The sequence below is a fragment of the Atta cephalotes genome (assembly GCF_000143395.1).
Source record: "Atta cephalotes unplaced genomic scaffold scaffold00086, whole genome shotgun sequence".
Lineage (NCBI taxonomy): Eukaryota > Metazoa > Arthropoda > Insecta > Hymenoptera > Formicidae > Atta > Atta cephalotes.
In genome coordinates, this window is record NW_012130150.1 from 445,487 (window position 1) to 458,262 (window position 12,776).

At 39.3% G+C, this 12,776-nt stretch overlaps 1 protein-coding gene across 1 annotated transcript in view; it reads left to right on the plus strand.

The window, feature by feature from the left end:
• Positions 1-10,813, plus strand: part of LOC105624707 (neuroligin-1-like) — a 36,947-nt gene extending 26,134 nt beyond the window's left edge. Inside the window, exons 5-9 of the mRNA XM_012206061.1 lie at positions 4,847-5,039; positions 6,273-6,717; positions 9,135-9,408; positions 9,918-10,064; positions 10,164-10,813. Of these exons, the coding sequence (XP_012061451.1) occupies positions 4,847-5,039; positions 6,273-6,717; positions 9,135-9,408; positions 9,918-10,064; positions 10,164-10,813 (1,709 nt within the window). The remainder of the gene's footprint in view (positions 1-4,846; positions 5,040-6,272; positions 6,718-9,134; positions 9,409-9,917; positions 10,065-10,163) is intronic.
• Positions 10,814-12,776: the final 1,963 nt, after the last annotated feature.

Sequence of the window (12,776 nt, forward strand, 5' to 3'; positions counted from 1 at the left end):
CTTCTCTCTCTCTCTCTCTCTCTCTCTCTCTCTCTCTCTCTCTCTCTCTTTTTTTTCTTCTTTTTTCAGTAAGAATAAACGCCTTCATCTTTCTCCTGTCTAGAGAAAATAATATTTTTACGAATAAAGTTATTTAAAGGTTTTTGGATGACTTAATGTCTGCAAATGGACATCGTCGATGCTAATGCTTTTCCTCGTAAAAGGTATCGATATTGTCGATGCATGAATATCACGTAATCCGCGCGCATGATGAACGTCAAATTTTTTCCAACCCCAGTGAAATATCAGAGTAAAACTATCGGCCAGGAACAAATACGTCTTTTTAATTTATTATTTTTTTATCCCATTTAACGAACGCTGGAAAATCAAACCTTTTAAAAAATAAAAATCATTCGCGCTCATAACTACTAACTTTGTCCACATAGTGGCATTTTGCGCAAAATCCTCCATCGTTTGCGATTGGAAAGCTCGGATCGAACGAAATCCATTTTTCCATAAAAATTAGCGATGTGCATTTATGTACTATGTACGATGTCTTTTATGATCAAATGATTAAAAATTTATTTAAACTTTCTAAATCTGAATATCAGGATATTAATTATTAGTCTCAATATCAATGAATAATCAGTGAATTTAATGAAATTTAACTAAAAAAATTAATGAAATGCGCACTCTTTAATCTTGCTTTAGTAACAATATAAATTCAATATATATGGTATTAAAACTGACGTGCAAAAATATCTATTTTAATCATAATAATGCTCAAATTTCTTTTCCTTTTCAGCATTTTAATTATATAATAATTAAATTTGCAAACTTGATACTTTCTTTTTCAGTTGAATTTCACTGATCACCTATTGACATACTTAAAACTAATAATGTCAGCAATATTCATTATTTCAGATTTAAAGAGAATGTGATTTAGTCTTATTTGTGGTAGAATTCTAAATCTCGAAGAGAGACACCTCCGGCATTCGACTGGGTGATATCCAACAAAAGTTCGAATGGAAATTACAGAATATAACTATGTGAGGAAATATACAAACCATTGAGAAATCTCGATTGATCACTCGTGTGATGTACCGCGTTTCTGAATGACGATCAGCCAGCCAGTTGCTCGACGCTCGTTCCGAGAAAATCCATCTCCGGATGTAAGCCGGTCTGATTATCATCACGCACCGTTGTTTCTTGTTTGCCTTTAATCTTTCGCCGCTTCGCTAACGAAAAGTATACAATTTCCGCCGCCTCTCGTTTTTTTTCCTCTCCCAGCGGTCTGTTTCATCGCATTCACCGAGAGAAACCTCATTATTCTCGTTATCAAGAAGCACGAGAAGGACACCGTTGTCAATTTGCTAGGTTCTCTTCAACCGGCGCCACGACGCCGGGCGTCGCCGAGCTGATGAACGAGGCGAATTCTCGATGATTGCACCATGATGAGAGACGTGAAGGAGATCGAGTAACCACCAAATGGGCTGGCACCCCCGATGCGTCGAAATTTCATCGACGTGTCGCGACGCGACACGACGCGACACTCTCGTATCGTGGACATGACATTGTGGAGGAATTATGGTAGCTGGCTGGCGAAACGAGGCTAGTCGCGAAACGATGGGGGCGGGAGAAAGCGCGGACGAGGGCAGGGCACTAGGTGAAATATCGTGGTTTAACGTGACAGTTTAAGGGCGTTAACCCTGGCGACGCTAATGTCGTCTGCGCGATGGAAGGAGCGGTGGTCACTGACCGGCTCTTCGCCCCTTTATAGAAATGGCGACCGTATTTCTTCCGCAACATTTATTAATATACGTTTCCAAAGTACAAGCCGACAATAGCACTGGACGAGGTGAAAAATGGAGTAATTGTGAGGCGAAAAGGAGTCAGAATCCACGGAGGTGAGTCGTTTATTTCGCAGGCGGTAAACGCACTTCGTTTCTTTTAGTCGACAATAAATAAAAGCATATATCTGAGATTAAGAGAATAAAGACACAATTCGAGATAATGTGATAAAGGAGATTTTTTTAAGAGGAAAAAAATTCAATGACATTGCTATTATAAAATCACGAAGATAGGGGAGACTTTGATTGAAGCGATCTTCTATCACGAATAACAGCGCGCACGAATCAACGTACAATAGTCAATCCGCGATTGTGGAGAACGACGTGATGCTATCAAAGCGAATAAATCGAGTTTCTCGTAGCCGTGATCCCTGCGTGAACGTGCCTCACAGAAATAAGGGAAGTAACACAGTCCGATGTCTATTATCAAGCCACACGATACACGATCGACGTCGACCGAAAACGACGTCGAACAGCGAAATGGACGTTCCGCGTCGTATCTGGTACGGAGGGACCATTGCACGATCGGAATAATTGGTCCCAGCGCCAGTCGCTACACGAAGCAATCGGGAAGGAAGTGCAGATATTCGAATCATGAATTGTAGAATTTCGAAGAAGACGATAACTACTGAAAATCAGATGGAACATTTCGCGCTTAAAGGGAATCCTAAAGTCGTCTTTTTCCCCGATTAAACGTTGCAATAATTTTTATAAAAGATTTCATGTATCACTTTTATAGATTTGGAAACTCTTTTCCAGAATTAAAGTATTATTATGCATTAATACTAATCTGATAGGTGAAATTTATGCTGAGAATGAAAACATGTTTTGAAAACATGTTTTTAATCAAACATTTTTTAGTCCAATATGGCGTCTAGAGCTGTCAAGTCGTGACAACATTTGCTTAATAAAAGCTCTGCAATCTGTACTTACGAAATTGGAGTCTGAAAACTAATAAAATACATGAAGAAACAACGTCAAGTTTTTAAACTTAACACCTAATTTGAAAATTCATGCTGAAAAAGAAATTTATTAAATCTTAATATATTTCTTCGAATAATTCTAAACAAATTTTTACTTATAATAAAATATTTATTCGATAACAAAAATGTGATAGTTAAATCAAATTCATGTTTTTATATCAAGTAGATATACATTTAGTAATATTTACATTTAGTAAATATTTGTTTCAAACTATTCCAACAAAAATTATTTATTGAACTGTATAATTTCTTCCAATGTACATGATATTAATGCAGTAGTGATGCATCGATGTCACGTAAATCGTACGTGTGTAAGTTCCATTAAATCTGTAAAACAGTGATCCCATCGGAGTTCGGTCTTCAGTTTAGGATCCCCTTAAAAGATTAGCTGTGGGATCTACCGGCGATGGATTATCTGTATTTTCCTTCCGGCTCATCCGCAAACGTATCGCGGCATTGGCAACGCTCCAGAGGGATGGATAGTGCGCATCAGGCGGCATCTCTTAATAATAATAATAGCGATAAAGCAACCAAAAGGGGTACTTCGGGTCACTGCGTATGCGCGCACATCCTTTCCGAATGTGTTCGTCTCAGAAATGGAACTGCGATCGTATGAATGAAAATGAGAAGGATCTCCACCGTGCATCTTCTTACATCGTCGCTCTTTTCTTTCGCGATTTTTTTCCGGTTTTTTTACGGCTTGTTGGCAGCAGAAATTCTTCGTTAAACGCATCCGCTGTTCGCCGTTTTAAAATAGCACCGCAACGAACAAATTTAATATAATGAGATGCGACGTTTTCTAAGTAGTTGGCGAAGGAATATCTTTGGCGCCTTATTCGGCTTCTATGAATGCCAATGGGGTGATAACAATATTTCGTAGATAGTAATATATTTATGATACATTTACGAAGAGGAAGAAATCAGGAATTTCACGTATTGCAAAATTGGAGTTGTGATTGCAATGGTTCTCCAATATAGAACAAAATTTCGGAAAAATCAGACTTAGTCTCTGCTTTTGTTTAATCGAAAACTTTTCGCTCTAACGAAGAAAATCGTGGATAATAAACGTTGATAATAAATATATCCGCTAACGTTGCTCGGCCCGGCGATTTGCTATATCAGATGAATGTCACTTGCGAGAAATTAAACGAGTACGCACGAATGTCGGGCGTGTAAAGTCATAAAATACAAATATTTGCACTACGCATCAACGATACGCGAATGTTTATGTTGGACACATATTGCCTAATATTTCTTTTCGCTATAGGACGAGCATCACATTCTACGCGCGCGCGATGTTTGTATTCGAAACAGCGATTTTCATAAAGAAACCAGTGACGTTCGATAAACGACTTTAGCGTCAGCATAAATGTTTGCCGGCGAATATGATTTTCCGGTTCGTAATCGGAATACGAGCTAGAGATACTATCAAACCCGATATTAACGCATCGCTTGGAAACGTTCCGTTGCGTTACGTCATAAAATTCAGCTCGTTAAAAGCGAGATTAATTAAGTTCTGCAATATCCTTTTCAATTAGCATGAATTTTCCACGAAGGCGTGATTTTCTACGTTTTAACGTTACCAAGCGGCCGCTGGAATGACGTGCGATATTAATTGCGCTGCCTAGAAAATTTCTTCCTGTATGCCGATCGGATATTGAAAATTATTCAACGTGTTTTCCGCCTCTCGTAACTACTAATTCAACTGCAACTCCGTCGTGTAACAGTTTTTAATCGTCCGATAATCGCGCGTTCGATTAATTCGCCGGATTTTCGACTCGCGCGGAAAACAAACCCCGACGTGGCGCGATTATATTTACGTCCGCTTCTAATTATCCATGCGAGGATAATAACCATTTGGGGTAACTCTCGTCGGGTTCATCGCTTCCGCTCGATCAGCCGGAAGCTGACGATATCCTGCCGTATTCGCTGTTCGATATATACGAGTTACGACGGGCTTAGCATCGGACAAAGGGGATCTCCGCGTGCTTATAAGTCGCTCCTGCGTGCCTCAAACCATCTATTCTTCCATAGGATTATTTCACCGTGTGGTATTATCCAGCGGCTCGGCACTAAGTCCCTGGGCCTCAGTGCACGACCCGAACGATATCAGGGCGAAGATCGGCGAACAGATGGGCTGCTCGACCGAAGGTGACGAAGACATAGCTGACTGCCTCCGAGGAGTACCGTTGAAGACCCTTATGGACGTGCAATTACCGGAAATCAGGTAAGCGCTTAGACACAAGCGAAGTGTTGAAGAATATTCACTCTCCTTCTCTTGGATGGTTAGGTCTACATTTGGCAACTATGTCAAAGGAAAATTGAAATAATGAAATATATATTGCGAAATGGAACAGATGGAAAATATCGATACTCTTCTTTTTCATCTTTTTATTTATGACAGCATATCGATGTAATAAATATTACCTCGTCCCATTTATGCGACACACGTACATACACATACATGCATATACAGGGTGTCCCCGAAATTTGTAAATTAAATAAATGCCAATAGCAAGAAAGTTTTCAAAAAATTAAGTAAAAAAAGTTATGTGTACATTTTTATTTGAAACAATAGTTGTTCAGATATCAGATTTAAATTTAGCCAATTATAAATTACATTAGACAGCCTATTCATGAATCGCACGTGCGTATTAGTAAGCACACACTTTAGTATTTAGTCCGTAATTTTATCTATATTTAAATTACTTAATTAATTGTTATTTCACAAACTATTGCTTAAAAAAATTTACAAATAACTTTTTTTACTTAATTTTTTGTAACTTTCTCATTGCAGTATTTCGATTCATGATTTTCGAGACATCCTAATATATATATAATATACGCGGAATTCATATTCGTCGCTTGAATGAATCCAATGAAGCTATGCATTTCGATGAAAAGTGGAAATGCCGGATTGTAACAAATTCAATTGATATGATTGATTCGTTAAAAAAATAACATCTAACTAGCACACAGCAGCAATTACTGTGTTACAAATTTATAACAATTTCATGAGTCCATAGCTGCGATGACTTATGATAAATCGTCATGAGTTGTCGAAACTGTACTGGCGATATTTAAAAATCTTGTAGTGTTATAAATTGCCACGTGAACATTTACGCAATCAAAAATCGAGAACCTAGAAAATTGCTGGGTCTTAAATTGAATTCTGTCAACACTTGCATTGTTTTATTAGATATTAACGATGACGTTCACAGGACGTTAACCTAGGTTATGCGAGTGCATTTATCAGTATATTTATCACGAAATTGAAATGAATCTGCGATACTAATTGCAAGGATAATCACATGCACGTACACTGAATTATCGGATTACTGTCAGATCGTGGTGGATTAATAGCTCTCGCTTTATTGATTTAATACCCTTATTATATCAATTTATAATATCGTTTGCCATAACGAGTGATGGATCTGATTTTGTTGTTTTATTCCACCAGATTTGTGCCCCGTATCGGGCCCGGTTTACCGGTGGACCAAAACAATCCTGATCCGGGTCTGGACATGGAGCGTGCGAGCGACGCATTCATCAAAGTGCCGCTGATTCTAGGCGTTTCCACGACCGAGTCGAATCTTGACTTCAACAACAACGACATACAATTCGGCTTTGAAGAGGATCACCGGAATCGGATCCTTCGCACCTTCATCCGCAACGCCTATATCTACCATCTGAATGAGATTTTCTCGGCGGTGAGGAACGAGTACACGGACTGGGATAAGCCGGTACTTCATCCCATCATAATACGAGACTCGACCATGGAGGCATTGAGCGATGGTCACACGGTCGCGCCGCTCATGAGAATCGCTTTCTATCACGCCAGGCGGGGCGCCAAGACGTATTTTTATCACTTCAATCATCAGTCCAAGGACAGCGGCTACGTGCAGGTAAGATATCGCTCCGAGGAACTTTGCAAGACAATGTTTCTCGGTGCGAAGAAATTTTATCACGGGAGATTGTAATAATTTTATTCTTAAATACCGGAATTTCACAACATAACTTTTTTTTTTAAGTAATAGCCAACTTTAAGAAAATTTCCGAGGCGTAAGAGATTTCCGAGAGAAATGTGCGTGAAGATAGCAAGAAATCACGTAACTTAGCGTTGTCGATCGACAGGAATATCCGCGGTATCTCGAGGCGTCGATTTTTCTCTATCGTAAAACGATATCGTCCACCCTGCTAACACAGCTATTGCACGCTACTAACACGGTGAAAGGTGAAGCGAGTGAGTAAAAGAGGTAAAGACGCTGCTTAAGTCTGAGTTAACTCCATTAACTTGACATCCCGAAGAGAGACTAACGTTCGCCCTCGACACCTAGTAGTCTACCGGCACTTTCAGCTAAGGAAGCAACCCGTTCAACCCCTGCCTGACACACACTCTCTCGGTCCTACATCCTCATCCGTCTCACTCTGCGTCGCACTCGATCCATACCCGGCTGGTAACCGCTGGCCATGACTTCACGATGAAGACACTGATTTAATAAAACGCCTCGAGCGACCCGCGCGCACCGTGTTCGCATTTTGTCTCGGGAATGACGGGGATTTGTCATGCTTGACATAATAATATCGGGAGGACAAGAAAGAAATTGTTATATCGGCCAATTTGTAAGGTCGCGCGCTGCCAAGCGGCGCGTTAAACTCACGATGACGGGAAACAGATTGACGTTTTCAATTTAAAGGGAAAAGGAGAATCATAGAGGGCTTGAGAAATTTCGTATGGCGTGTTTGTAGATATTCAAGAAAACGAATTATCTCCGATGCGGAGATGTATTATCTTCCTCGCGATATTATCTTCTCAGGGGTTAGAAAACCGCCCGTAGAAATAATAAAAGTCAGCGTTAGACGGTGTACGTCAAATTGGTCTCCAAATGTTAAAGCTGGTTAATCCTACTCGGCGAGAGAGTGTAGGTGGTCGTGTAGTTAACAGCGATTTAAAGCATCAACGTTACTAACTTTCTTCCTTCCTCGCTCCTCCCCCCTTCCTCCCGTCACATTTGTACAAAAAGGATTTAATTAAGTGCGAGGCGAAAAATTCGTCCTTATCCTAAAGATTCGTCCTCGAAAAGAAATACATCCTGAAGCCGTCTTGTATCGATTATTTTTCAAAAATATTTTTTTAATTGCCTTTATACTAGATTTAAAAATTCTCTTTTACAATTAAAATAAAAACGGTCTAAACTGATTGACTTTATATAAAAAAAATTGGAAAATTACAATTTTATTATCAATATTATATTTCTATTGGTATCAAAATGATGTAAAAATGACTCCAAAATGATCATTAAAAGTCATTTTTCAATATTTTCCGATTCATTTTAATATCATTCTAACGTTATTATGATTTGTTCTATTTAGGTGGCGCCAATTTGTAACAATATTTGCTTTATATATAATACAAGTTTGATACTTTGTATAAAACAATCTTGGATTAAGGATTACATGAACAAACAATGTTAAGTTCTTAGAATTAGGCTTAGGTACCTAATATGAAAGATTAGAAAATTGGTACATATGTGTGCAATATTGATGAATAGTGAGAGTAATGTATCAATGACACGTAAATCGTACGTATAAATCCCATTGAATTGAATAAATCCCATCTAATTGAATAAACGACTTTAGGATCCCCTTAATACATTCACGTAACCGCAACTAACTCTGTCGCTTTAAATATTGTCAAACACAATCAAAACGTCACACTGGTTTACCAAGCGCGCGATAAAACAGAAAGAAACGAGCGAATTAGACGAAATAAAGGTGAAAAAAACTATACCGAAGAGAGATAAGAAAGCGATATCAAGACCACTGAATGCAAATGCGATGAATTTATTTGAATTGTTAATCGCGGCGTTTTCCGCCTGCCACAATCTCTCTTACTCTTCTCATGTATTCTTTCCCACACGCGTTTCACGCGTGCTAATAGGGATCAGTGGTATAATACATGGAACCATTTCACGCAGCCGATAGAGAATTTAACTGTCGAAATTATGCATTTGCAGTACAGCACTCTGCAAAGGGTCGGGAAACAATTTCTGGCTAATCGTCACGGTTCTATTAATTAACACTAAAATTAGCTATCAATGATTAACTGATATTCTGTTTTGGTTAATTAAATAAAACAATCGCCGAACAATAGCTGTTGATAATTTAATTGACATGAATTACGAATTACTCAAATTGCGCGTGTAGTAAATAGTATAATATCTCGCGCCTATAAATGTACGTAGTTTCAGCCGTATAATTATCGATTACGGAGTTTGGATGCTCCACGGCTCCGATTCTCTCAGTGGGAATCTCATTGCAGCGCCTGGGGAGCGTTCGTGGGGAGGACATACCGTATATTTTCGGGCTGCCGTTGGTGGCAGGCGGGGCTTTCTTCCCGCGAAATTATTCCCGACAAGACCAGGGCGTTGCGGAGGCCGTACTCACCTTCTTCACCAATTTCGCCAAAACTGGAAACCCGAACGAACCGCACAAGATCGAGTCGGTCGACTATGGCACGCCGAAGGAGAAGACGCGATTCCGCGGTCTCACATGGGAACAATATGAGACAGGATCTCAGCAGTATCTCACGATAGGTATGTTGCGTTTGAGACTGCAAGAAGAGAAGAAGTAGTTCCACCGTTATTTTTCGATAAATTTAATTTTCTACAAAGCGTCTTCTTCCATCCTCGGTTTCTTTAAAAGGATCGTGACATTTCTCGTGGAACGTCGCGATCTTTTTAAATTCTCTGAAAAGTTCCTTCAGAATTTTGATTGTGTACAGTGGACTTTGTCCGCCTCGACGCGTTCCCTTTGAAATTTCTTTGAAAAATTTAATTGTGCGTGCGAAATGAAATCCTTTTAAATGAAATGTGAAATTATTTCTTGATGATAATTACGTAGATATTCCTTTAATGCATAATTATAAATTATCGAATTATTATATTATTATTAATTTGTTATTAATAATTATTCATAACAATATGTTGCTCAGTTTGTATACATTTAAGAATGATTAATAATATGTGATAACTATCTTTATAATCAATGGTAATAAATAATTATCGAAAAAGAGGCGTTTTTAATCATTAACATTTTATTTTAGCGTTGAAACCGAAGATGAAGAGCCATTATCGCGGCCATAAAATGGCTGTATGGCTTAATTTGATACCTCAGCTCCATCGCCCTGGCGACGATGACGTTTCAATGCGACATCATCACTTCCGGGAACGAGGCGATCATTATTATGCAGGTAAGATCATATCTTATGCGAAAAAAGTGAAAGTTTAAATTCTTATTTCTTTTGTTTAAGATGTATCACTTAATTATTCCTTACTTTATTATTATTCAGGACCAGTCCGGGACGAATGGTACACGCCACTGCCGCTAACAGGCACGACTCGGACGAGTTCTTCCTCAACCACCGCCTGCAGCACATCTACGGGAGGTGAAGATAGCCTTATCGAGGATATTACTCCGATTTTGGATGATTCCGAGGACGATGCCGAGCTGCTACAGAGACTAGCGTCTCGACATTACTACAGCACGACCACTGCCCTGGGGATCACTGTGGGTGTCGGTTGCATCCTTCTGGTTCTGAATATGTTGATCTTCGCTGGCATTTATTATCAGCGGGATCGCGACAAGAAACGTGCCGCCATGGATTGTAGGCCGAATGGACAGGAGTCTCTGCCGATGACCACCAGGACGTCTATAAAACCCTCCGACAATCCGCGACCCGCTCAAGAACCACCCCCTTCATATACAACTCTCGCGAGAAGCCCTTCCATTCAGGAACAGCAGCAGTTCGCGCCGTCCCAGGATTGTCAGGACAGCGAGCAATTGAGGAAAGAATCGAGATCCGGTCATGGGACCAGCGGCAACGTCCACAAGGACGCGATCCCTCCGAAACCGCCCGCCAGGACCACCAGTTCACTCACCACTGCCGGTAGCACCAACACTATCAAGAAACGCGTGCAGATACAAGAAATATCCGTATAGCATTAGGGGTTGCCCCCAGAGGGCAACGCGCGGACAAAGCGAGTGACCTTTATGGACTCGGAAAAGGCCACTACAGAATCCAGATTTTGAACGATATATTCCCTTAATTGATCATTGGACAGTACCGATTAAGAGAATTTTTCACTTATCGCAATTACGCGAACATAACTCGAATTCAACAGAAAAGAACTATGTAACAGATCTTTTACAGTGTGCGAATTGTGTGTGAATTGTGGTCAAAAAATCAACGTAACAGCGCGTCTGACTTTAGTCATTATTACTAAAAATGGTCGATTGTTGTCGACTATTACTACTTGCAGCGCGATACTGCGACATGACTGACTAAAACGCGATCACATTACTGAACTGTTACTGCTAGATTGTGCCCGACTATTACTATTTAGGAAACTTTGTGACCAGTTTTTTCTACTGGTAGGAATGTAAGATTGCACGTGGTTGTTATTTCTAATAGAGACGTGGATTGTACGTAGCTGCTATTTATAATGAAACGGAATATTCTCTGTTGTTTTTAAGAAAGTGATTGCTAAAGTACCCTCGTAATTCGTCGCTATATTATGTATATATCAGGTGCTCACAAAGTATTTTATTCAAAAGACTTTTTTGTAATTGAAGATATCGATACAATGTTTCCTAGCCATTTAATTCATCGGAATAAATACTGATTCTCTTAGAGACCGTGGCAAATAGGTGGCCTTAAGTATCAGTACAGTATATAAAGGAAACGTATCGGTATTTTCGATATCATAGAAAAAGGGCGCCTGATTAGGAAATATCGAAACGAAACGTATAATGAAATTCTTGCTAAGAAGCTCTAAATTGAATTCTTTGCTAAAAAGCAATTATATATATAAGAATACCGTGTACGGATCGATACACGGTAATCGACGATAATGATGAATCTGATCTAAGAGATCTCGGAAACGGAATCGGAATACCAAAGCCACGTACACGATCGCATACCAGTCTCGACGACTGCTTTGTAAAGCATTGATTGGGAGGAAGAGGTACTCGATTCGAAATGGATCAAACGGATTGGATGCGATAAGCGTCTGTTATTCGCAAGCAAAACGAATACGATGTACGGAAGTACCATTTGTATAAGTGAAAGTGCACTCGTCGTTTCCGCCTTTACAACACATAGCTAAACTACACCTCTCGAAACGTGTAATTTCGATCCTGCCGAGGAGAACGGCTTAATAGCGCTCGCGAAATTTATTCGGGCGGAAAGCGCAATTCTCCAACCGCGTTACCTGTCGCGCAAGTGCACAATCACGAGTGCATTCGACGGAGCAAAACCATAGAACGGTATCGGGAGTATGAGACTACGAGTAGCGCGACAACTTTCGAGAGGGCCGATTCGACCCTCTGTTGAGTGTTCTTCTCATAGAGAATAGTCCGACAGTCATAAGTATCGTACCACCACGAAATTGCGGCTAGAACTCTTCATCGTGATGATATATACACGTTCTGTAAAATCATTTCCATCCGCGTTTCTTGTTCAAGAACCTCGAAATTTCGTGATTGACAGCGTATCTTGTATATCCTTTTCTACTTTGACATGCAAAACAAGGTACGAGTATTAATACTGTATTAACTTCAGTATTAACATCAAAATTAAATATTAATATATTGAACATGTCTATATTTTTAATTACAATATTTTAATTAATATTATATTACAGAAATTAAATGGATATATATAACAGCGTAATTTTTAATTTTACATTAATTAAATGTACAATGAGATGAGCTTGTTTGATGGCACTTTGATTCTTTGGCTAAAATTTAATTATAAATATAATTCCTTCGATCATGGCCTATCTAAATTGAGAGACTATCGCCAAGATCAAATATCTGCTCAAAGTATGTAACAATAAAAAAAACGAAATGTAATTTCTCTTAAAGTAGAATTAAAACTTGTATAGAACTCTCTCTCTCTCTC